The 23,210-nt window shown below is 36.8% G+C and overlaps 1 protein-coding gene across 3 annotated transcripts in view; it reads right to left on the reverse strand.

Moving 5' to 3' along the window:
* Positions 1-159: 159 nt before the first annotated feature.
* unc-13 (protein unc13 homolog) overlaps positions 160-23,210 on the reverse strand; it is a 176,140-nt gene continuing 153,089 nt past the window's right edge. For all 3 annotated transcript variants that reach the window (XM_026810690.1, XM_026810691.1, XM_026810692.1), the window contains 12 exons: positions 16,939-17,080; positions 16,125-16,571; positions 15,887-16,037; positions 13,802-14,536; positions 13,357-13,578; positions 12,776-13,219; positions 12,555-12,686; positions 12,128-12,353; positions 11,414-11,566; positions 9,619-9,723; positions 9,360-9,522; positions 160-9,200 (listed from right to left, as the gene is read on the reverse strand). In XM_026810690.1, the coding sequence (XP_026666491.1) occupies positions 8,903-9,200; positions 9,360-9,522; positions 9,619-9,723; positions 11,414-11,566; positions 12,128-12,353; positions 12,555-12,686; positions 12,776-13,219; positions 13,357-13,578; positions 13,802-14,536; positions 15,887-16,037; positions 16,125-16,571; positions 16,939-17,080 (3,218 nt within the window). In that variant the 3' untranslated portion in view covers positions 160-8,902. The remainder of the gene's footprint in view (positions 9,201-9,359; positions 9,523-9,618; positions 9,724-11,413; positions 11,567-12,127; positions 12,354-12,554; positions 12,687-12,775; positions 13,220-13,356; positions 13,579-13,801; positions 14,537-15,886; positions 16,038-16,124; positions 16,572-16,938; positions 17,081-23,210) is intronic.

Below are 23,210 nucleotides of genomic sequence, written 5' to 3' on the forward strand. Positions count from 1 at the left end.
TAAATGATCAATGCTATATAATAATTATTTGATAAATATTTAATAATTAATAAATGATATTTATATAAGAAATATTTGTAAATTTTATTTGGGGACAAGTTAAAATGCTAAGTAAAATTTAGATGTAATTAATCAAAGGAGGTATTAAAGTAAAATATATTGAGATTGATAGGTTTTGATGCTTTATTAGAGTCTGTGAATCACCTTCCCCTGAGACAGCCTATTTCATTAAGAAAGCCATCCTTCTTTTCATCCCTTAACATTTACCATCATCATATATTGCAGTTTTTGTTCCACCGTCCATTTAAGAGCACCCATTGGATATGATAGATAAATGTGAAATGTAAACAAAAAATTAGCTTGTGCAAAATAATCGATAAGAAATCAGTAAACATAAAATTAAATATTTTGTATCGTAATGTAATATGATTTTAATGTCATCAAGATGACTGCACGAACATTATATAATTAAGTACTAATTTTTGTGGCGACACGATATAATGATGGCTGTATGTTGTGAGGGATTATAAATAAATTATATCATGTTTCTTTCGCTTTACACGCAGAACATATATGTATGTATCAGCGATGAGGAATTCATTCTCAAAGAATCACGTCTTCGCAATGTACAATTAACGGCGTCTTAGATCCTAAGCATTCGTTAACATTTACAAAAGGAAGGCGGATATTCTAGAGAACACCGTTCTTCCTTTTTGGATTGAAAGAGAAAGTGTAAAATTCAGTTACAGAATTAATTGGTCAATGTATTTTGTTTGGGATAATTTGATATGCACTTTAATATACAGGTATGTGTATTTCGAAACAAAAGTATAAGATGTATGAAAGAATAGCACATGATGGTAAAGAGCAAACAGCGTATTTGAATGGAGCATGATGATGAGATAGCATCGATGTATACAGAAATAGTGGGAATTCTTGAATTCAACGAATGATCTCATTATTTAGAAAATGCTCCTTCTTTTTGTATTGTTGATGCTTCGCGTCCCAACAAGATGTGTTTATAGGTTTCGTTCGATTAAATTTTACTGAAATCATGCAAAAATCTGTGATTATGATAAAGATCATTTTTTGCTAATTTGCTGAAACACGAGGCAACATCAGATTGTTAATGTATAGTACGATCGTGTATATGTACAAGTGTATAGTATATATATGTATAGGATGGCCATGTAAAACATTACAAACTGTTATCTCTGAGAACTAGCCAGGGTAAATATGAAACATTGTTTCATTGGCATACTGAATAACTTAAAATGGTCTTTATTCATCTACATGACTCTTATCTTTGAAATATAGGTAGTTGCCAAATTGACAGATTGTAACATTTTATACGAGCCATTTGTATATTATATGTGCAGCTGTGTATGCAATATATTTTGCGTTCACACAATTAGAGTGTAATAATATTTTACACGTGAACGTTATTGATAATGCGAAAATGATAAATTACAAAAAGATAGCGAAGGAAACTGTCGGACACTTCATATAATATGAAGATGCGTTTCGCAATTACAGTGATGACAATGATAAGGTGAGTGTTCGAAGACACTGATGATCAACATAACAATTGTGTTGCGTGTATTACACATATGTGTTTTCTTTCTTTTTGTTCACTAACTACCAAACGAACATCTAGAGGTCTCCGACAAATTGAAGTTTTTAACAAGTGATATTAATGTCTAAGCAAGCAGAAGATCCGAATTAGGTGATTGAATCGATTTACTAGAGTAGATCGTCAAAGTTATTTCTATGTTCTGTGCAACTGACGTATCAAATGGCCTAAAAAGAAATGTATACAAATTCGGATATGTAGTGGATGAAAGACGAGTCCCTCCAGATTATCGATGGTCTTACGTTCGGCAATTTTTCGTATAGCAATTACGGTGGCGTCACATCGAGTCTCATCTTACACAATTAATCCATAATAATGACGATACTTCGATTTTATCTTCTTGTTTTACGTAAACAACGATACGACATGAAATGTGGCACAGTAATGATTTAACGACGATAAAACTCTGGTCAACTTTCCTCGTTTGCCTTTTATTCACGCACGATATCACCTTATATATATTATGTTCCATAATAGCTATTCCAGTTGGTCGATAAATACCACTGTAACAATCTTTATTTCATACTCGTTATTTCGTTCGTATGCTCGTGCATAGCATTTATCAATTTAATAATTCTCTCTTTCGCTGGCTTAACACTATTATATTATCACGTCACGCGCATTTCCTAATTTTATCGATCGAATCTTGTTAACGTTTGCACACGTCGCCAAACAAAATTACCTCTTTCATCAATTGATTTAAGGACCGCTAACTACAAGTAAATGATCACGATGAAGTTTATCTCAATCAATTTTGTACGTTGATTGTATTAGAAAACTTCGATAAGTGTCTAGACTTTGGAAAAAGCTATTATATATCGTTCTGTACGTTATTTAAATAATAAATTTCGATATTCACTATTTTATTTCAACCCTTAGAGTGCGAAGCAACTAGGATATAAGGACAAAATATGCATATTGATTGAATCTGATAAAACTACTAGTATAATATTGTACAATTTGGGTCCTGCATTAAGGATGAGTATATGCAAGTAAGCATGATAGGAGACGACAGCGAATTTTACCGGAAAAGCGGTAACGATTAGCTCGACAGGATTAATGGACATTAAAGGGAATCAACAAAACGTAAAGGCGAACCTATCGATGAAACGAGGAATTCGAAAAAATACCTGGCAATGCTGGCGTCGCGTGCGTTGATCGATCAAGGACAGAATACCATTCTTCCAAAGGCAAAATCGTAAAATCGTGCACACGTGTTCACTGGTGAAAAGAGACTTTTTCGATCATATAAACGATTCAGAGATAGAATAAGCTCTTTATGCGAGTGAACGAACGAAATGTAAACGTTTATTATCAATAAAGAATCTGGGATTTTGTATTATTATATCTTTTTTTTGTGTTGAATGTGCGTGTTTGACTCTGATACAATTGCTTTTTAAATTCACCTATGTATTTATATACTCGGAGGCTATGCAACGGGTTGTGTGGTGCCGTAAATATCATACTTCTTCTTTCTCTTCATTCGCTTGGTTTAAAAATTTTGATAACAACAACTATCGTACGTTCTCTCGGGACGATGAACATGTACTCTTTACTCTTCGAGGATACAATACCTAAGAATTACGCAGTCATCCGCATATGTACGCACAAAATTACGCGTTCCGTACAAGTATTATTATTAATAATTTTTATTTTTTTGCAAATGTGTCTCTTGTCGTATGGTTACAAATGTTATCCCTTAGTATGCTTTTATTTACGAAACACAAACATCCTGCTATTTTTTTTTGTTTTTTTTTTCTTTAATATATTTGTTTAAGTACAATTATATACGCGTCGTACGATTTTTCAAGCATAGTATTGTCAATAATTGTGTATATATTTTGTTCTTTTTTTCATTTAATTTTTTTCCTCTCGTTTGTTAAATGGTTTCGCTTGCTACACGTTTTCACGATACAGTGATCTGGAGTCTAGTTTTCTCTGTTTTTTTCTTTTAGAAATGATCTCTTTTTCTTTGGTTCTGCGTTCATGGTCGGTCATCGAACGCAAAAGTTCGCGGTTGACAACTCTCGTCGAACAAGAACTACGAACACTTGACCCTATTACTTACATACATATACCGCAATGCACGCGCCCTTTTCAAGTTCTTTCTCACTTCTTCGATTAGGTACTCTCTGAGAAGAATGATGGATCGATTCGTGCAACGAGACGTTCAATCACAGAAAGAAGTTATTTACAAGTATGTATCTCGCATTGTTTTTTCATGACTGTATAAATTTATCATTTAAATATTCGTAATATATATTAAAATGATTTACGGGGATATGCGTTTTCGTTAGGTAAAGATAGTAATACACTTGTTCTCCTATCTCTTTCCGCGGCACTTGTTTTAACCCTTTAGGGACTTGTTTTTCTGTTTTCTTCACCGTTTTCATTTCTTCTCTTTTAAATTCAAAAAGTTATTCAAAGTAATGAAATTCATAGACTAAACGCTAAATCTATCATTAAGCACTCATCTCTAAACACACATGGCATGCATCACGTCACGTATAGTAATCTATTAACAGTAGGTATGCATGTAAACATTTGCAACGCTAGAGTGATATCAATTTTACAAATTATGTACTAATACCATAATTATGTCGATATTTTAAGTAGAATCCAAGATAAACCACTCGAAAACTGAATTCCTCGCGTGTGAGTCCCGGCAGGGTTAAACCTTCCCTTATTTCGACGAATACAAATTATCGCGTGCACCCCTATTCAGTATTATTCAAACAGCGATGCAAGCATTGTTTATCTTTTGTGCAATCGTACCCTTAAGAGTTGGATAACGTGACAGAATAAAAAAAAAAACAAAACGTCAATGAATACTTCTATTTTAATATTATAGTGAAGCGCGCAAAAACCAAATATGATTCACGCGTAAATTCAACGTTTAAGGTTTAAGGGCGATGTATGGTCGCATCATTGTCCCGAATCCTCTCGTTGCTCATTAAAATCCTTTTCGAAAAATCTCTAACTACGCGATTCATTGTCCGATGAATACTTTTGCGTTCCCTGTATCAATTCTTATCGATAATAATCAACGGTATTCGAATTGTCCTCGTTCATCTAACTGTAATCGGTCATCTTGCGACACGTTGCGACAGAAGGCATTGCAATTTCTACGCTACTCGATCACAATCGCGACGATTGCCATAGTATCTTTCGTCATTGCACACCGACGAGACTCTTCGGACGTTTAACGAGTATAGAGAATAGAAATCGAAAATGTCTTTTAAAAGAGAAAAATACTGTTGCTATTGGAATCAGTATAGTTACGTATGTTACTGTGTGTATTCCTATGTATAGTATACAAGTATGTAATGCGTCTGCTTTGAATTTATATGTGTATGTTTCGAATGGAGATTTGGACAGTGTCTTCCAATAATGTATAAGTGTGAATCTGTTCGTCTCATTTTTTGTGGGAATGTACGTATGCGTGTACTTCAAGGGGTAATTATCACAGAATACACGAAATATTTTTTTTTTCATTAAGCTTACAAGATATTAATCGAAGCGGAGAATAGGAGGAAAAAATTGCCAGACAAATCCGTGTTTACGAAACAGATACTCTTTTTTAACGCGAGGGGAAACGCGCTAACAGAAGACTACTTCTGTTTCGTATCGACGGACTTGGCCTAATTGCCGAGCTCGCCAGCCTTTTTTCATTAATTAGTATATACATACTTAGGCAGCGGAGAAAATAGACATTTATAAAAATGAAGATGCCGGCGAGATCGCGGATCCGTGTTTCTCCCTTTCAATTCTACCAATTTGTTTTTGCATTTTTTATGTTTTGATATTTTTCATCTATATGCGCGTACACTTTTGAAATCGTTTCACGCTAGGTTTCTTTGTTCTATTTTCAACAAACATTTATCGATTTCGGAAGGGGTTGTGAATCGTCATGCGAAACGAAAACCGCAAACAGGTTTGATAATTGAAATTGGCACACAGATCCGGTCACGTCCGAAGGATCGACGTATTCTAATTTCATTCGTTAATGAATTAACGCGCTAAGTGCCTGTTGTTCGTGAAACGAAATAACTTTAAATTATCGAGTAACTCTCTTTAATTCTGTTCTACGATTTTTCATAATGAGATTCGAGGCGTATCGATTAGTGTGAATGGACGACCATCATTTTGTTTCGAGCCGTGAGACGCGTGATCGTCGATAATATAGTCGACGGTAAGATATTACAACTAACTATTATAAAACAGTGGGATTGCTGTCCCTCATAATGTAACAAAAGAGGTCGTGATGACACGCTGTAAATCCAGTAACATACCGATGTATTATTTTCCAGTTATCCAGTTATACGTGGACTTCCAAATGTCAGAACTTATTCTACAAAATATTCGAATAGAAATTGGAACATTACGAACTGTTCATATTATGTACAAATTAATTCAAATTTACTGTTAATACTTTGTAGAATGGAAGTATTTGCATTTTGGACTCCGAGTACCACTGATAAAACTGGAGAATACATCGGTACGTTATTGGATTTACAGCATATCATCATCGTGACCTCTTTTATTAAAGGTTTGAAAGACAGAAACTCCACCATCTTACGAGAGTTGTTATATCTTTCTCTCGACTATAAGGACGTTACGTGGTAAGATCAGGTAAGAGGTAATTTTGGAAAGTACGCGCTTGTTTAACGTGTTAATAAATGAAATTTCTCTATACGAAAGTTCCTGTAGCTGATGCGTATCAGGGCCATGGATCCGGTCATAGTAAAGCGCCTGATTTATATTACCTGTTTTTCATTTTTGCCGAATGTTTCTTTCCTCGGGTGGCTCTCTCTCTCTCTTTCTTTCTTTCTCTCTCTCTCTCTCTCTCTCTCTCTCTCTCTCTCTCGACACGAATGTCTCACGCAGTTGCGTACCAACGTTTAGAGACACTATACACAATACTTAAGTATTTATCTAGACGTACTACGTAGTAGAAACTTTTTTTTCGTGGATATAATCATGTAATCTTTGGAATTGTATATCTTGTTGGCCACGGGGGCCGGAGAGAATGAAATTCATTTAGTTTCAAAGTTGCGTGCATCTTTTTTTCGTGTTATCATTATGGTTTTCATATTCCGTTTTCGTTACTTTTTGTTTTGTCCTCATTATTCTCTTTTCTCTTCCTCCATCTCATTTAGAATTATCCCGGAAGATCCGATCGAAACTTCACGCAAAAACAAAGTTATCTTTAAAATTTTCGATCGACGCTATGTGCCAAACGAAGGACGTTAAATTTTTATGCAATAGATCTGTGTGATCTGTTTGCTCATCCGCCCTCAATTTTCTTGCTTTGACCTTTTTTTCGGGGAAGTATACAGAGAGTCGCGGATCGTAGTTTTTGTAACCCGTCGAACCGTTTCCACGAAGTAACGAGCCTCGATTTATGTACAAGAGTAGTATTGATGGGATAAGCAAATAGACAGAGAAGTATGTAGTATCGACCCTTTTTGTTTTTTTTTTCTTCGAAAGTTTGCGTCCCATCTCGTCGTTTGCAATGCCTATTTGGTTTTTGATTCGCTTACACAAAAAGCAATGATCGTCGGGAAAGTGTCGAAGTTACACGATTAAAGTTACCATACAGCTACCACGATATAAAGTTTAATTTCGAGAAGGGGTCTTGGGTCTCTTGATTCGTGGAAATGATTGTTTGTAGTTAGAATGGATCGTAAGACTCTCTATTGTAACGTATGTGTTTGTACGTAGATCGAAAATCAAAGGCGGACGGAAGCAATCATTACATTTTGCAGCGCGCACCATATCGTTCTACTTTATTTTCATGCTCATTTTCACTGGAACGGAGCATTGATTTTTTTAGAGTACCTACGTGCTGCGTTTCGTGCCGGAGGATTTCGACACTAGAGTAATGCTTGAAGCCTTCGAGCGGATCCCGTCTTTTTATTTTTAAATCGTTCACCAACAACAATCAGACTCTTCACGATTTCTTGTGTAATTCTTACAATAAGAACGTACTTTACATTACAATGCCTATTTTTTTATTACTAACGGCGCGCCCCGAGTGACGTCGCGACGCGCCTATTGGTCGTACGCAATGCTACATTAAACTGTTATTTAGAAAAAATTTTTTTTCGTCAACAATGTGTTTCACATATCTACAAGTAAACTCGTCTTCCGAACAAACGCCCTAAAACGTCGTCTTACACGAGGGTTTTTATGTGTATTGTATTTAATACGTAGCGCAATGCGTCTCCTCGTTGCAGTGCGATTTCTTATATTTTTGAAAACACCAATTCACATCCTCCTTTTCTTTCGTAATTCGCAATGCGTTTTGCGATCCGCGGTTGTCACCGACACCGATTCGATCGTTCCCCGTTTTTCACTTAAATTCGTCTTGAACCACGATTGTCGCCGCTTGCATTTCTCTTTTTATTTGGGAATCCGTACACAACGAGGTCTGATCGCACTGGACGCACTTTTTTTAACAACTAATTCGACTCGTTTTTCCTCTCTCTTACATTACGAATATTTACCAAAGATATTGCGTACTGGCAGCACTGTTTTCACGTATCGCGTCTATTCGGAACACTCTCCATTGATAATGAGGTTTCGTATCCTCCGTTCTCACGGCACTTATTCGAACAAAAAAGAAGTTCGATTGTGTTCACCAATCATCGTCCTGGACGTTTATTCCGTGTTACCGCTTCATAGTTTTCTTCGGAAGGGTAGAAGGAGATTCTTTCGGCTCTCTCGTCTCTTCGTTTTCCATTTCCTCTGGACGAACGTTTCGATTCGGGGGCTAATCATCGGCGTGTTAACTCGAAATTGCTCGTTTTCTCAATTTTGCTTTTCGTTCTCGTTCAGTTTGTATAGGGGACGGGGCTAAAGCTCTGTGATTCGTAAAAAAAAAGAGAAAACACGCTCGACTGGAAGCTGGCTACGAAGAAAACGAGAAAACATGGCGACACGTTCTCTCACCGACGTGACACAGTTATCTTTAGCAGCGAAAAGTATTCGGCCGATCGCGTCTTTCATCAGTAATTATTCTTCGTGCACGTTCGTTCCTTGCGCGGCGTGTGTCTTCTTGTATCATATTTATGCGTATTTGATATCACGGTGTTACTGCCGTTTCTTATTTTATTAAAAAGGCTTCATTCGACAACGACGGCCGAACGCTTCTATTTAGTGTCTCCTGTGGGCAACGCTCCTCTTTTTCCACTCCTTTCGAGCTCTTTCCAAACTCGAAGGACGCATCGCTTCTCTGTCGTGGCTTTAATGCTGTAAGCTTGGGCTTCAGGTAGGATTTGGTAATGGTGTCTCCTGCCTGATGTCGCTCTTCAGCTTTACGAACTCTTTCGCGATCTCGTCGTTGTTCCTTTGTGAGAGGATTCTCAAAATCGTCCAACCGGTCTCATCCATTTGGATACGTTTTCCGAGTGACAACCAACAGGCGCAGGAACCTTCCTCGACGATATCCTTGAGCTGCATGACTGCCACGCCGACCAGTCTGTCTTCTCTCGCGAAACAGTAATCCTTCACGCAAATGTGAAGCTCATAGAAGTCCAGTTGCTGCTGCTCATTACCGATCATGCTGTACATTAAAATAAATCCATTAATATAATAAGGAGAAAGAAAATTATGTCAACGAACAAGATCTCCTTAAGGGATCAAGCATGCAGTTATTGCATGCGGAGGTCTACGTAGAGTTTACCCCCTTAAGAAACGTTTTGAAAGGAATGAAAGTACTCACAAGTCGAAGCTCTCATTGAATTGCGGCGACCAATTATTGCTCTTTGATTTTGTTGACTGTTTCCTTTTCTTACCGGTGAGGTGCGGTCCGATCAAATTTACTTCAACGTACGGTCTGAACATCCCCGTGGCCAGCTGCCACTTCAAATCGTTTGCAGCGACAACTGTAAAACAAAATTCATATGATATGGTAATACCGGAGAGAATAAATTTATAATCCAAAAATACATACATATATTGCAATAATACGAAAGACGTACCTTTGACGGTGACCTTCTGCTCGCCGGTTCCAGGATGTGTGAAGAGGTCCACTTGAATGCTGACTTCTCCAACCGAGCCTTCTTCCGAGCCGGCGGTATCTGAAGCTTTATTAAACGAAAAGACAAGTTATGAGTTCATATAAGAAACTGAAACTGCTAGGCACTACGAAAGAGAAGGAGCTTCAATCGCTTCTATTCGTGGCTAAACTTCATAGTTCAGAATACTAAGATTCTATGCTTGGTGTCTAGTTCTAGAGCAGATTACATGCTCTAATCGTATATTATGCGTGAAACTTTGTCTCTTTGTATGGTTCCTCATCAGAGGAGACGAAATTTCCGTGTCGTCAGTACCCCCAAAGACGTATGAAAAGCTTTAAGAAGTAGAGTCTACGACGTGGAGTCATCGATTTAGTTGAAATTTTGCACATTTACAGATTTCGTGTTTCTATTTACGAATATTGTATATATTACAGTTTTACGTTGTGCGATTTCAGTGCGTCACCGCTGAGCCATAGTGATACTTGATATGTCACTAAACACAATCCAACTGGAGAGTAGAAATTGTAATTGTTAACAACTCGAAAGATCTTGAGTGTCTGACAGTATAATTATATATATGTTCGTAAACAGGACGAAATCCATAAGTGTGCAAAGTTTCAACTAAATCGGTAACCCTACGGTCGTGCGCTAACTTTGTAAGCGTAGAAAATTCGGAACATTAACATACAGTATGCAAAGAAGTTTACTTTAAGCTATTAATTAATTGAGTTGATAATAGTTTTCATCGTCTCCTCACAGGTATGTTACAAATTATAAAATGTATTAAAAAATCCATACACATTTTATCGGAGATTATAAAAATCGATTATGCATCCATTTCGTTGCTTATAATTAACTGACAAATTATGTGAGTATTGTTGTATACATATAAAGAATAGTAAATCATTACAGCGTAGATATTAATAAAAATTTCGTATAGTTATACCTCATTAGAAAGAATAATACAAGTGGGAATGGTGAGATAGTGATTTGGCAGTGATCAATCGAATAAGAATAAAATCTATAAGTGTTCACGTGTAACGTGTATAATAGAAGCCTTAAAGAAAATGATGAAAGGGATGCTTAGTATAAAGGACAAGACCAGAAAATGGCAACCTTTGAATTATATAGCAAAAGTTTATAAACTGATCACCTACAAATGTTTGAAATATATAAGCTTTATAACTTATAGAAGTACGTAGCCTGTAAAAATGTCTCGTTATCTTTAATATACAAAAGTAGCCAAATTCTATCGTTGTTCTTTGCAAGGTTTCGGTAATAACAGCAACAGCGGCAGTAGTGACAGCAGCAGCGCTACCTAATACAACTATCGATCACTGAGTGGTCTTTCATTTATTCTCTACCCTTTCGATTCTACCTATTGAGGCTGATGAACGATCGCCGTACTAGTATTGACTTTACGTCTCTATTCCAGTGGCTTCCAGCTGAAGTTTTATAAGCAACTGTAGTACCGAAAGGGTTTCGTTGATTTATTTTGCGTCTGAAGCATTCGTATATGATAAAATATAAAGTTTTCTGTAATTGTCATAAGCGGTAATTTTTTAACATGAATCATGTACAAGTAGTCAAACAGTTGAAGACATTGAAGCCAAGAAGAGACAGCTCAGTGAGTAATGCAATCACAAACAGTCCACTACGTCCTAAAACGAGCGCCTAGGTTCGTGAGTGACCGGAAGTCAGCGAAGAGTATCCTGACTAGCTTCTGCTCTAAAGGTGGCTAGTGCTCTCTTGGTACCTTGTCGACTCTCTCGACGAAGAGAGGGCTTGCTCTGGCGAAGGGGTTCCTCGAGGCTTTCCATACCCTCGGCTCCTTCCCCTTCGTCACCACCTCTCTCGCTGCTCATCGAACGCTGACGCTGACGTAGCTTTGACGCATTGTTCAGCGGCACTGTCGCGATAATTTCGGTTACGTCGTTTGTATTTGTGATAGTCGTTTTCCATAAAAATGTCGCGGAGTTTATGTATGTACGTATGTATTCGAACAAATGATCGTCCAGTGAAATGAGTGAGTCTATTTCATTCTTATTTATTTCCACCAGTTAAGTGAAATCCTTTTATAGCTTTCTATCGGTGGACAACTTTAATTTAAATGATTCATTCTTTATCTTTTTACTTTTAACCGTGTTTATATTTGACTTTCAATGTACAATTCCGATTTTATTATATGTACTGTGTGTTGAGAAACTGCGCAGTATGCGATATTTAGCGAAGAAAGCAGACTACTTTCAATAAAATAGTCCACAATTACCTTCAATAAAATAACCCATAATTTCCTTCTTTATATATAACTATGTATAAATAAAAATAAACAAAATTGCGATTACCCACACGCATATATTACATTTCGGTTCGTTAACACCATGTCATTTTACCTGACAATACTCGAATAAATTTAAAGGTGCGATGATATTTGTCAAAATGTTACATCCATTTATAAACATGTGCTTACCTTGGTTACCCTGAGATGTGACGAATGTCTTGACGAGAGTGTCCGTTGTTTGTGTGTACAAACTTAAAGCGTATCGCAAGCTTTGCAGTTCAGGCGACTTGTCTAGGAACACCCTCTTCAAACCATTTCCACCTGCGTGGAAGTAATTTTTGATGGTATCAAGGGCTACTTCAAGGATCGCACATTGCTTCGGTGAAAGGTTCTTCTCTACTTCCTTCGAAATATCCTGTAGACACACATGTATTTATTAACAAAAATCATCTGCACTGAAAAGTAGCATATATCAGGGGTGACTTTAGAACATGTCCTTTTCTGTTTCGCAGTGGGAAAACTGCTCGATTGATACCGGGGTAACTGTGATTCCCTACAATGCAGAAGAAGCTCGTCACCTCTGGTATATATTTTTTTTAATTGTTGAAACATTTACCATTACACCACTCAGTGCGTTCTTTACATCTGGTTTACCAGCCATGTGATTTTTGAACAATTTCGACATATCCTCTATCTTCGCGTTCGCGGCTAGATTTTTCGCATTATCCGTGAGATTCTTGAACATCATCTATAAAAATATAATACATGTATATCAATCTATTTGTCAGGTTTTATATAAGTGTATTTGAATAAGAAGTTCAGTTATTTCGAACGTACGCTCTTGTCCGACATGGGTGGTAAAACAACCGTCTTCTCAAGAGTTCTCATTACAATCTTCCACAATTCCTTCAGCAACCTTTTCAGCACCGATTTCTCGCAGGATTCGGCGTATAAAGTCAGACTTCCGTCGAGAAGATCCATTAGAGGTCGCAGTACTTGATCAGCTTCCACACTGACGTTGTTCTTTTGAGCGGGTTGCGACTGACCTCCGGACTTGATAGCTAACAGCAGGTCTCCTAATACCTTTACCGATTGCGTTATTCTCAGCTCCAGGCTCTTCGCGAACTGCACAGCGAGAACGTCGAGCGTCCCGTTCAGTTGCTGTTGGAGTCCGCTTAAGATATTCGCTGCGTCATCTTCCAGTTTCTGGCCGCCCATCGATTCAAACATCTTTTCCAGTTGCACTCGAAGCTGCTGGATGTTGTTCATGAGAATGCAAGCCTGAAAACAAAGTAAAATTGTTACTTCAATATATTTGCCTTAAAATTCGTAACGTAGAAAAATATTATAACGATGAGTATCCAACATTTAAACTTATGCTAGTGGATTATTAATAGGCGATTAATAATAATACATACGATTCGTTCTTCCGTCAGTTGACTCGGGAATTCTACCTTTACAATATCCGTGTACGCTATCAACACTTTCACGATGGTTTTCGCGAACCTCTTCATATACCTTTTCCAGATTTCTGGATCGGGACATTCGAGCTTCGACACTACATCGAAGCATTGTGTTAATTGTGTGAAGACGTCGACGACGGATACGCTGAACAGAGCGTGCTCGCTGCTCTTTTGGAACTGTAATTATTACATTATATGTTACTTGTCCATCCACAAAAATAAACGGACTAAATAGAATCATACTTTATTTTCAGTTGTAAATAATTACATACAAATGAGACTCGTACGTTATTCTAACGGATTTATATTTTTGAAGAAAATACTTATTCTGATTCAAAGGTTTTAACGAATCGTTCGAAAGGAAATGAGAAAATAAGAAATGAAGATAGTATGTACTTACTCCGTCCTTTTTGTCTCTGCTAAAGGCACCATGGAGATATTCAAGTGAGACGTCATCGTTCTCATTTAACCACTGCATGACGAATGGTTCGAACCATGCCGGGTACTCAGGTACCGCACCCTTGTATGGTGGCACATCCTTGACATAGTTGGTGTGCAACCATTTCACCTTGAAGTGAAGGTTCATGTAGAACGAGGACTTGCACAGTCTGTGTTGCTCGTGCTCCTCCAACGCGTACTTCATGTCAACCGCGAATAACGACCACATCGTTGCCGCGGACAGTTGACCGATGTTCAACTCCTGCGGGAACTGATTCAGAACAGGAGCATAGCTGTTCTTGTCCTCCTCTATTACGGAGACGATCAACGCGATCAATTTGTGCCAGAAGTCTAACGATTCCAGCCGAGGTCCATGATCCTCCGTATCTCTCTTCGCCTCATTCGGATCCACTTGGAATTCCCGGTTGTAGATGTCGTAGCAATTCTCGAAGAGGAATTGATAGGTCGAGCGAAGACAAGCTTTTACGCAATCCTTTACCACCGTGCTGGCTCGCGGAGGGCTGGAAAGTTCAAGGACCTTCATCCTGAAGAAGGTGATGCTGGTCAGAAGGTCGACCGTGCTCTTCAGGTCCATCAGCTTCTCCTGACTCGAAGCCGGGAAATTATTCCGGTACATCGACAGATCGATTCGTAGAGAGTTGTGCAATTGGTCCAGTAATTTCACGAACTTCTCTTTCTGGAACGGGTGAAATCGACCGTGAAGATATATTTCGCCCGTGTATTGAATTTCCGTATATTATGTTCCGGTTTAGGTTTGGGGAAGTTTCGTTTTTGGTGGGTTATTTCTTTGAAGAGTTATATCTTAGGTAATAGAAGAAATATATTCGAGTCCTTCATTTTTGCGTAGCCTAAGTTTGGAAAAATATGAATGGAAGATTTTATAAAAAAAAATGAAGTTGTATAAATTTAAAAAAATGTTATGGAACAGATTGTTCGAATTCATATTTCAAGCTTGTTCGTCGAATACTGAGTTCTCCTGTTACCTCATACGCACAGCGGAGTTGTGCTGATGATGCAGTTACATAAGAGAACCGTATTGTTGAAAAATGCATTGATAATCGAGATCAAGAAGAAAACCGAATATCCTCAGGAAGAGAGCATTCATGATCCTTCGGGAAAAATTCGGTAAGTGCATAACTTGTCGAAAACGATTTCTACGAAATTGCCCATTGACATAAATAAGGATATGTGTTTTTCTGGATGTCGTTCCTTTCGATATATTTTTTCGATAAAATGCCCATTATTTTATTGAATAAGACTCTCAACTCAAACACTAAATGTCCTACATGTCATATACATAGTAAAAACTGGTTCTAAATGAAATTCATTTTGTTATCCGAACTTGGTCTTTGAATAACATTTTCTATTAAGCCTCTATTGTTAACAGGACACTAATGATAATAAAGATATATAACTCAATCTATCGCTACAATTCACTTTATTTGCAAGGACGAACTTTCCTGCCAATCGACAAAACGCGTTGTCGTAGAGTAAAAAAGTCGAGAAAAAATCTTAATTAAAATCTTAATTGCATCTGACGATGTACGTTCGTGTTTTCAATTTCCAACAACGAGTAGCTGTAATGAAAAGGGTGAATAGACGAGTCGGGAAAGAAGAACGGTTTAATCGAAAGATTTAACAATGAAATTGATAGAACCGCAGGAATATTCGTTCCATTAGAACATTCCCGGAGCGACTATTTCGATTTGCTGTGGGAACAATCGACTTTCTAATTTTTTTAATCCTTAATATTTTATCATAGTCTGTCTATACTATGGGTGACAAACTATAGTTTTAAATTAAATTATCCATGATCTTGTATATGATAAAATTTTTGTTTAAATTCTTATCACATTAAATACATGTTCATAAAGCTGCCAGTCTTTTTTTTTATGAGAAACACTTTTTCTAAAGTATTCCTATCTCCGGGATCATAGTACAATTGTGAACATAGGTTTTAATCCAATTTTGTATATCATCTACCGAGAGTGTCTCTTGGTTTAAAGTTTTAATTAAGAGGACTTACCCCGAAGTTGCTGGCGGCGAATCTATCACTGGCCGAAACGGCGGAACTTGCACTGGTGTGGGCATAGTACGCGTTTATATTCGCTAGCAGTGTGGACATAACCGCTGGCACACCTGGGCACAGGTACTTCGTGGAGAGGCAGTGAAAATGTCTGAGAGACAACGGAGCAATAATTAATCGACATTTCCTCATTGATTACCACCGCGGAAACAAATAATTTATTTTCCACGTCACTCACGTCATAGCTTGGTAAATGCTCTCGATGCCGTATCTCATCGCGAACTCGTCGACAAGTTCTTCACCCGGTGGATCGAAGTAAACTTTCCACGCGTCGTCACCCTTCGCCTGGGGCAAAGCCACAACGCCGTCGTTTTTCTCGCATAGACTGTGGAAGAGGTTTTCATGCAGGCACGTGTATTGTACGTGGTAAGGCGCCACCTTCTCCTCGCCCTTGATCTCCACGCTGATATGAAGCCTGATCGCTCCAGAAACAGCAGACTTGTCCGTTCGCTTTTCCAAATTATACCACACGTCCATCTCGCCGCTCAATGTCCTTACTTCGATGATCGTCTGACCCAGAAAATCATCGCTTTCTCTGGTGAGCTTTTGCCTTAATTTCGACTTCAGGTCATTGTCCTCATCCCACACTCTCACTTTTATCCGATCGGATGAGTTGTGGCATTCGCTATAAACGGTAATCGAGGTTCATCGATTATTCAAAACTGTCATACATTAAGTACATAATGTTGACAACTTTAATCAAAATGACCAGAATATTGTAATAATTAAGATTTATGATCAAGTGCACGCACAGTATTAGCATTTGTAAGTGAGCTATCCTCGAAAAGATATCGAAAATATCCATTATTGCTTAAACAATAATGGAACTGGACAATTAACTTGTTATACATGCTTATGTACATGAAATAAATTGCGTTTGCTTATTGTCATTTTCATTAGTCGTTTCATCTTTCTCATTTGACATCAAGTCACGCAATACCGATATTGCGGTAGGTAGGTATTCCTTGCGGGATCATAACGAAATTACTTACAAGTAGAACTTTTCATGCCAAACCGGATTCAACTCTCTCGGCATCGTCCTGGTTCGTTTCTTCACTTTACCGACTTGGACCGTCACGTACGGGTCAGACGTGCCACTCTTGTCTTTCGCGATCAAACCCTGGGCGCAGATCACTGCGAAAGTTATCGATTGTTAGATTAATTATCTCCTTCGGTTTGCCTGATGCGATACGCGCTTCCGAATAATATAGTACGAGAATCCGGTTCCCAGGTGTTTCGTTCGAATGCCACTCCCCTTACCCGGGAGAAAATTTAATCGAACTTTATTGTACGCGGTAACAAAGTTCTACCTGTTACCCAAAGCGACTCCAAGAAAGCGAAGAAAATATAACAGAATAGAGTTTTTCAATGCTTTTATCTTTTATAACAACAGTGTTGACGAGGTTCGATGATCATATTCGTTTAATATAAAGATAAAAATGAAGATTTCTTACATCCGCCTAATCAAAGATTTAATTTGTTCATGCTCTGTTCCTTTTGAGCGTATATCAAAAACGTGACGAAACAACAAAAAATAAATAAAAGCTGGAAAATCAGTTTTACTTTAGCAGACACTTAACCGTAAACTGGAAGTAATGTTTAAAAAGCGTTTCAGAATTTTATTTCGTTTCCGAGAATGCTTTACGCACTTTGTAGCACACGAGTTTGTAAAAAATTTCTGGTTTCCGCTCCCGATTCTATGAAGCCGCATGAACTTTCCTCGCAAAATGTAAATTCATTTCAGTTAGCAGTTTCTGGTTTATTTTCTTTATTGTACTCTCAGAGACTGTGGTAACAGGTACTATGTATATAATAATTGGATCAATATCCGTCTCGTACTACGTTTATCTTGAATTCAATATTGCATAAAATTTTAGTAACCAATTACATGTTTATTGCATGAATTCAGAACAACAACGGTTTAATGATTCTAATAGAGAATTTACCAGTAAAAGTTGTAACGTTATGCTTATTTATCAAACGACAATTCGTTTTCTGTAATTAAACGATAATTAATGGAGAAACGGAAACCGAACTGTATGTATACATATAATTAAATATGTATGTGTAATTATGGGGATTTATATATATTTTCGGACAATCATACTGACAGTTTCATGCACATCTAATAATGTGACAACCATTGAACTCAGCACTCTGAGCTTACGTTTCTTTTCGACAGCCACCTCGTAAGCGTGCGAAAGCTCGGCTTGATTCGTGTGGGGGACATAACACTTAGCAAATAACGATAGTCTACTTCAAAGTAGTATAAATTTAATAACAATCATTTCAGGAAATGCGTGATTTAATTTAGTACTGTATATGCAAATGTGCATAATTTCACATAAGACATATATTTTGATATTTTTATGATCACCAATACTTATATTACTTATTATATTCAAGTGAAAATTGGTAAGCATTAGATATGAGCTTTTACCTATGTTAGTATATTATATACTTAAGAATTTTAGGAAATTATCTTTTTTAAACATATGTCAGTCGATCTTCGTCACTTGGAAGCAGACCACAGTCTGAAGATAAATTCGGGAGTGGAGTGTATATGCATATATGTATACATATTCATAAATATATTGTATATGCATATGCATATGGTGACAGACACGTATATGTGAAAAATATATACACATATTGTTCGACGTTAAAACGTGCTGCGATCAGGACAGACAGACAAACACACATGCCCATGCTACTAATTCCTTGAAAACTCGCACCGCCGATTGCAGCGGGGACGATCGCCGATGCTTGCCCCTCCTCGACGAACGTTCTTTCATACCTAATACAATGCTCGTTACGTCTTCGATTCATGACGGTCAATCTGTTCTCCACGACGTCGACAGACTGAACTGTGCGTGTAGGCCTGGTGCATGTGTTTATGCGTGTGTGTTTGTACGTGTTCTGTTCTTGTAGTCGAACGAAATCATCGTGTACCGCAATTCAAATGTGTAATTAGATTGTAATTATTGTAAGTCGTAATATTATTCGTACCTAATAGCATACAATAGTAGTATATAATATGTATGTAATCCTAGAAAATATTGGCACATTTGTATTTTTCATGTGAGATCATCATTAGTGATTTAATACAAATTTACTTTCTAATAGAATGGTTAAACAAATTTTAGTAGTCGTATCACCACCTTTTATAATAATGTGTAGTGTAAGCTTGTATCAACTAGTATGATATCATATCGTATTTTGCACTATCATATGATATTATATCATATTTTGTGTGGATCGTTATAATTTATTTGGCATGGCGCTCACCGAGGGGAATGGCGCGCATAAATAAAATTTCCTAAATTCGCGACCAGCTGGTTTTACACGGGATGGTGTCCTCAGGAGAGCGTTCTTTTCTAAATCGGTATATTCTACGGGGAGAGAAAAGTACTCTAAAACTGGCTACAAGGTAATCTTACGTAAGGGCGCGAAACGTATCAGGATGTGGGTAAAACTCGTGATACAAATGGACACAATTAGTAACTCGATAGAAATAAGACGAAAACTTTGGTTCTTGCAAAATAAAAACTGCGAACATTTCACTTCGACGCTTCCTATTCTTAAGATCGTATCTCGGCAGATTTATATCATATAGTCGTACTTCACGGTAATTAAATTCAACACGATTGTAATTCATATAATGGTGCGACAACATTATATTTCAATAGTGTTCAATATGATCGTAACTTGAATAACGATGCAACAGCAATGTACATACATAGTACGATTATATTATATAATAGGAGGCATCGACGTATATTTTTAATTGAATACTCTGTGGACTAGTTTTTGCAAAGAATATATTCAATACTTCTACGGTCATTGGAATTGTTCTATAATGATACTTTGGTTCACGGATTAACACGTTCACGATTAGCTGAACCACTGGTGGTGCATAGACAATTGTGAGAAGTTATGAAGAAAAACCAAAGTAGCCGCCCTTGAAGACGTCGCGAAATTGTTAATCAATTACTGCTGTTTTGACTTTGTAAAATAAACGGTTCTGTTTTTCAATGTACTCGACTTCTCATCTGAAAACTTTCGTCCTATTTTTGCACGAGAAATACGTACTATGCTTCTTTGTATCACAAGTTTTCTCGCACGCCCTACGCCTCCGAGTTTCGAGTCAGACAATGCCCAGAGAAATGAGAAGGAAGATAATCACTAGTAGGTAATTACGTTTCTCGAATTTCAAGCCCGTTTCAATCGTCATCTATCAGTTACGATTTCCGGCTGTAGATCGAATCGACTAGGAATAATATGTCTATGTTGTTGCAGTGCTGTACCTGGCTTCAGTCAATCAGAGTTTCAATTAGCCAGTTGATCGATTGATAGCTAATCACAGGTAACAGGAGTGCGTGGATGCTCTGATGAAGTTGTATTCGTATAATTTTATATGTTTTAGATATAAAGCAAACTGTTACTACTAATAAATGAAATTTTTCGCAGAATTATTGCGTTTTTGATAAAAAAAAAAGTTAAATTTAGGAGAAAATTAAATTAAACAAATAATTAGATTGCACGATCTGGCTCAAAACTCTGGACGTTTCTTCGAAACTAATTATATGTTCATTACGAAAGTAAGGGGAATTAATATAATCGAACTATAGTTTTGTATCTAATCTAGATAAAACTGCAGGGGGAAGAAGGTAGATAGTATCTATTTCACTATTGAGAGAGAGTTAGGACACTAAGTCTGCATGATATTGTAAAGGATTGTACAATGAATTACTAATCGTGTTCAGTCTTCGATGAACGATCCATTATTTGCTCGTTTGTTGCTTTAGATATTTCCTAGAGAACGTCGAATGTTTTCTTTTTAGTTCGACGAGTAGAATTTGAAAGAAAGTCAAAATAGCTTGAGATCAGACGCAAAACTTATCATTTTTACTAACAATTATGTATCATCTTTAACTCCTTAATATTAATGTATACAGCAGGACTACAATTTATAGAAACAAATAAGAAATTATAAATTCTTATAAGTTTCAGTGAGTGAATTATTGACTATATAAAATAAATTGAGAGCTTAAAGTTCACATTCTTCAAAATAATTAATAATTTCATAAAAAATAATATACAATTTCATGACTTATCATTCCTGTTATTGAAATAATACCTGTCTGTGTTATTTTAAATGGACGGTAGAAGATAGAAGTATAAGGATAAGCAGAATAACTTGATTGAATAAACAGTGGTTAATTTGTACTGTCTAAAGTGGAACCGTATGTCAAATATTCGGAATCATAAGTGCTTGTTTTTGTGTCAAAGCTTGAAGTTTAAACATTTGACCACTAGCTGAATAATAAATATGCGGATGTACATACATGTGATGTATTCCGATAATTATGGTTTATAATTTAAATAACGTTTGAACTCACGTTAAATGGTAGAACTTTCATACAGACTATAAAGTTAAAGATTGTTGATATACTCGTTAAACATAATTTTTCTGATCTCAATTCACCTATTTAAATGTCCATTGTTTCTGACTTCATTATCTTATTTATTGTCGACACAATTGTACATCGTACTCTCAAAATTTTCTGTGCCTTTGATTCTAATTTTTCTTTTTTATCTCATTGTTTCTCTATTCTGTTTTAAAATTCTGAAACTGGCAGCTGTGATTCGCAGTCAACAGAATGGAGGCTTTAATTTGCGCCCACTGATTCAACAGATTTGATTACTGGGGCGGATGCAGAAGTAATGCCGACTGTTAGTTTCATCTGGATACTTTACGACCTTTCCGGTCTCGATGTTCTTTTCTAGGTCTTCTCAGTTCCATCTTCCAAACGTGCTGGCCTATTCGAAATTTGCGATTATTTCAGCCGTAGAATGTGAAGAAATTTCGCTGCGGAAGCGAAGCTTCAACAGCGGTCGATTAGGTGCATTCAAGAAGTAATAAGGGGAATAGTTTTAACTACGTTTTTGACTATTTACAATATCTAATACGAATAATGAGCTCTTCATTTTTCATGTGTTTACCAGTACTTAGAAAACAGTAAAATACATGTGAAAGATAAAGATCTTTAAGGACCTGACGACCTTAGGTCTTATGAGACCTCAATGTGTGCTTGGCCGGAGTAGAATTTTCGACCACGAAAAACATTCAACGGTGCGCGAAGCTCGAAAAGAGGAAAAACTGTTGACCCGCTTCGTGACGAGGCAGCAATTACTCTAATGATCGTACTCCTTCTTCTCACAGGAGGCTTCATTTCTGTTTCTCCGCTCGTAGTCCTACCTAGGAATGGTTTAATTGTTGTAATTGTTGAATGACCGACGCAACCGCGCTCTAAAATAGCTGCGCGAATGGATTGCCCAACTTCCTTTCAGTTTTCGACATATTTCGTAATTTGTTTCTGTCTACAAACTTCTTACATATTTTTCCATTTTTACATCTCTACAATATGAATTTATAAACGACAATAAATATATTGTAAAGTACTTCCTATTGATTAAACATAGGCATTACAGAAATAAACGAAGCTCGATACGAATCTTGTAGTTAATTATTATCACTTCGTTGTTAAATGAATCGCAAGGTTCAAAGAAATTAAATCGATAAACTGTACGAAATGAATTTATGCTTTGATGAGCAGCGATGAAATCAGTCCAATTATTTCAATACTAATCAGTCTTTTGTTTCAACGTCTCTCAAGATCAACAATTAACGCTGCTTAAGGATGTATTGGCTATACAGTCAATCCCAAAAGTTTATGTACCTTAGAAAAACGCATTTCATATAATTAAAAAGAAATTAGACGTCAGAAGAACAATGCTAATAATAAATAGCTACGTGCTAAAAAGTATAGAAGGAAATATCCAATTAATTATTGACGCTGGCGAGAAGCTTTTTATACGGAAGTTGTAAGCACTGACATCAAAGGACATGACAAAAAAGGTTCTATGCATTTTTCTTCTAACTCCAGTATTTAACGAGTTAAGTACAGTTAATTGGCATTTTATTGGCATTGACGAAATCCGACCGTCTCACCGTCGAAATGGTGAACTTTTGGCAAAAAATTTTGTTTTTCGTTAATTACTCCTAAACCGTTGAATCTACGGGAAAATTGTATAAGACCTTTCTTGTAGAGGACGACGAGATCTACAATTTCTGTATAAAAAGTTTTCGCTAGCGTCAATAGTTTACGAGTTATTGACGAAAAACGAAAAAACAGTTTTTTGCAAAATACTCATGAACTATTGACACTAGCGAAGAATTTTTACATGGAAATTGTAGATC

The sequence above is a fragment of the Ceratina calcarata genome, unplaced genomic scaffold, assembly GCF_001652005.2.
Source record: "Ceratina calcarata isolate Rehan_Ccalc_2016 unplaced genomic scaffold, ASM165200v1 scaffold168, whole genome shotgun sequence".
NCBI classification, from domain to species: Eukaryota; Metazoa; Arthropoda; class Insecta; order Hymenoptera; family Apidae; genus Ceratina; species Ceratina calcarata.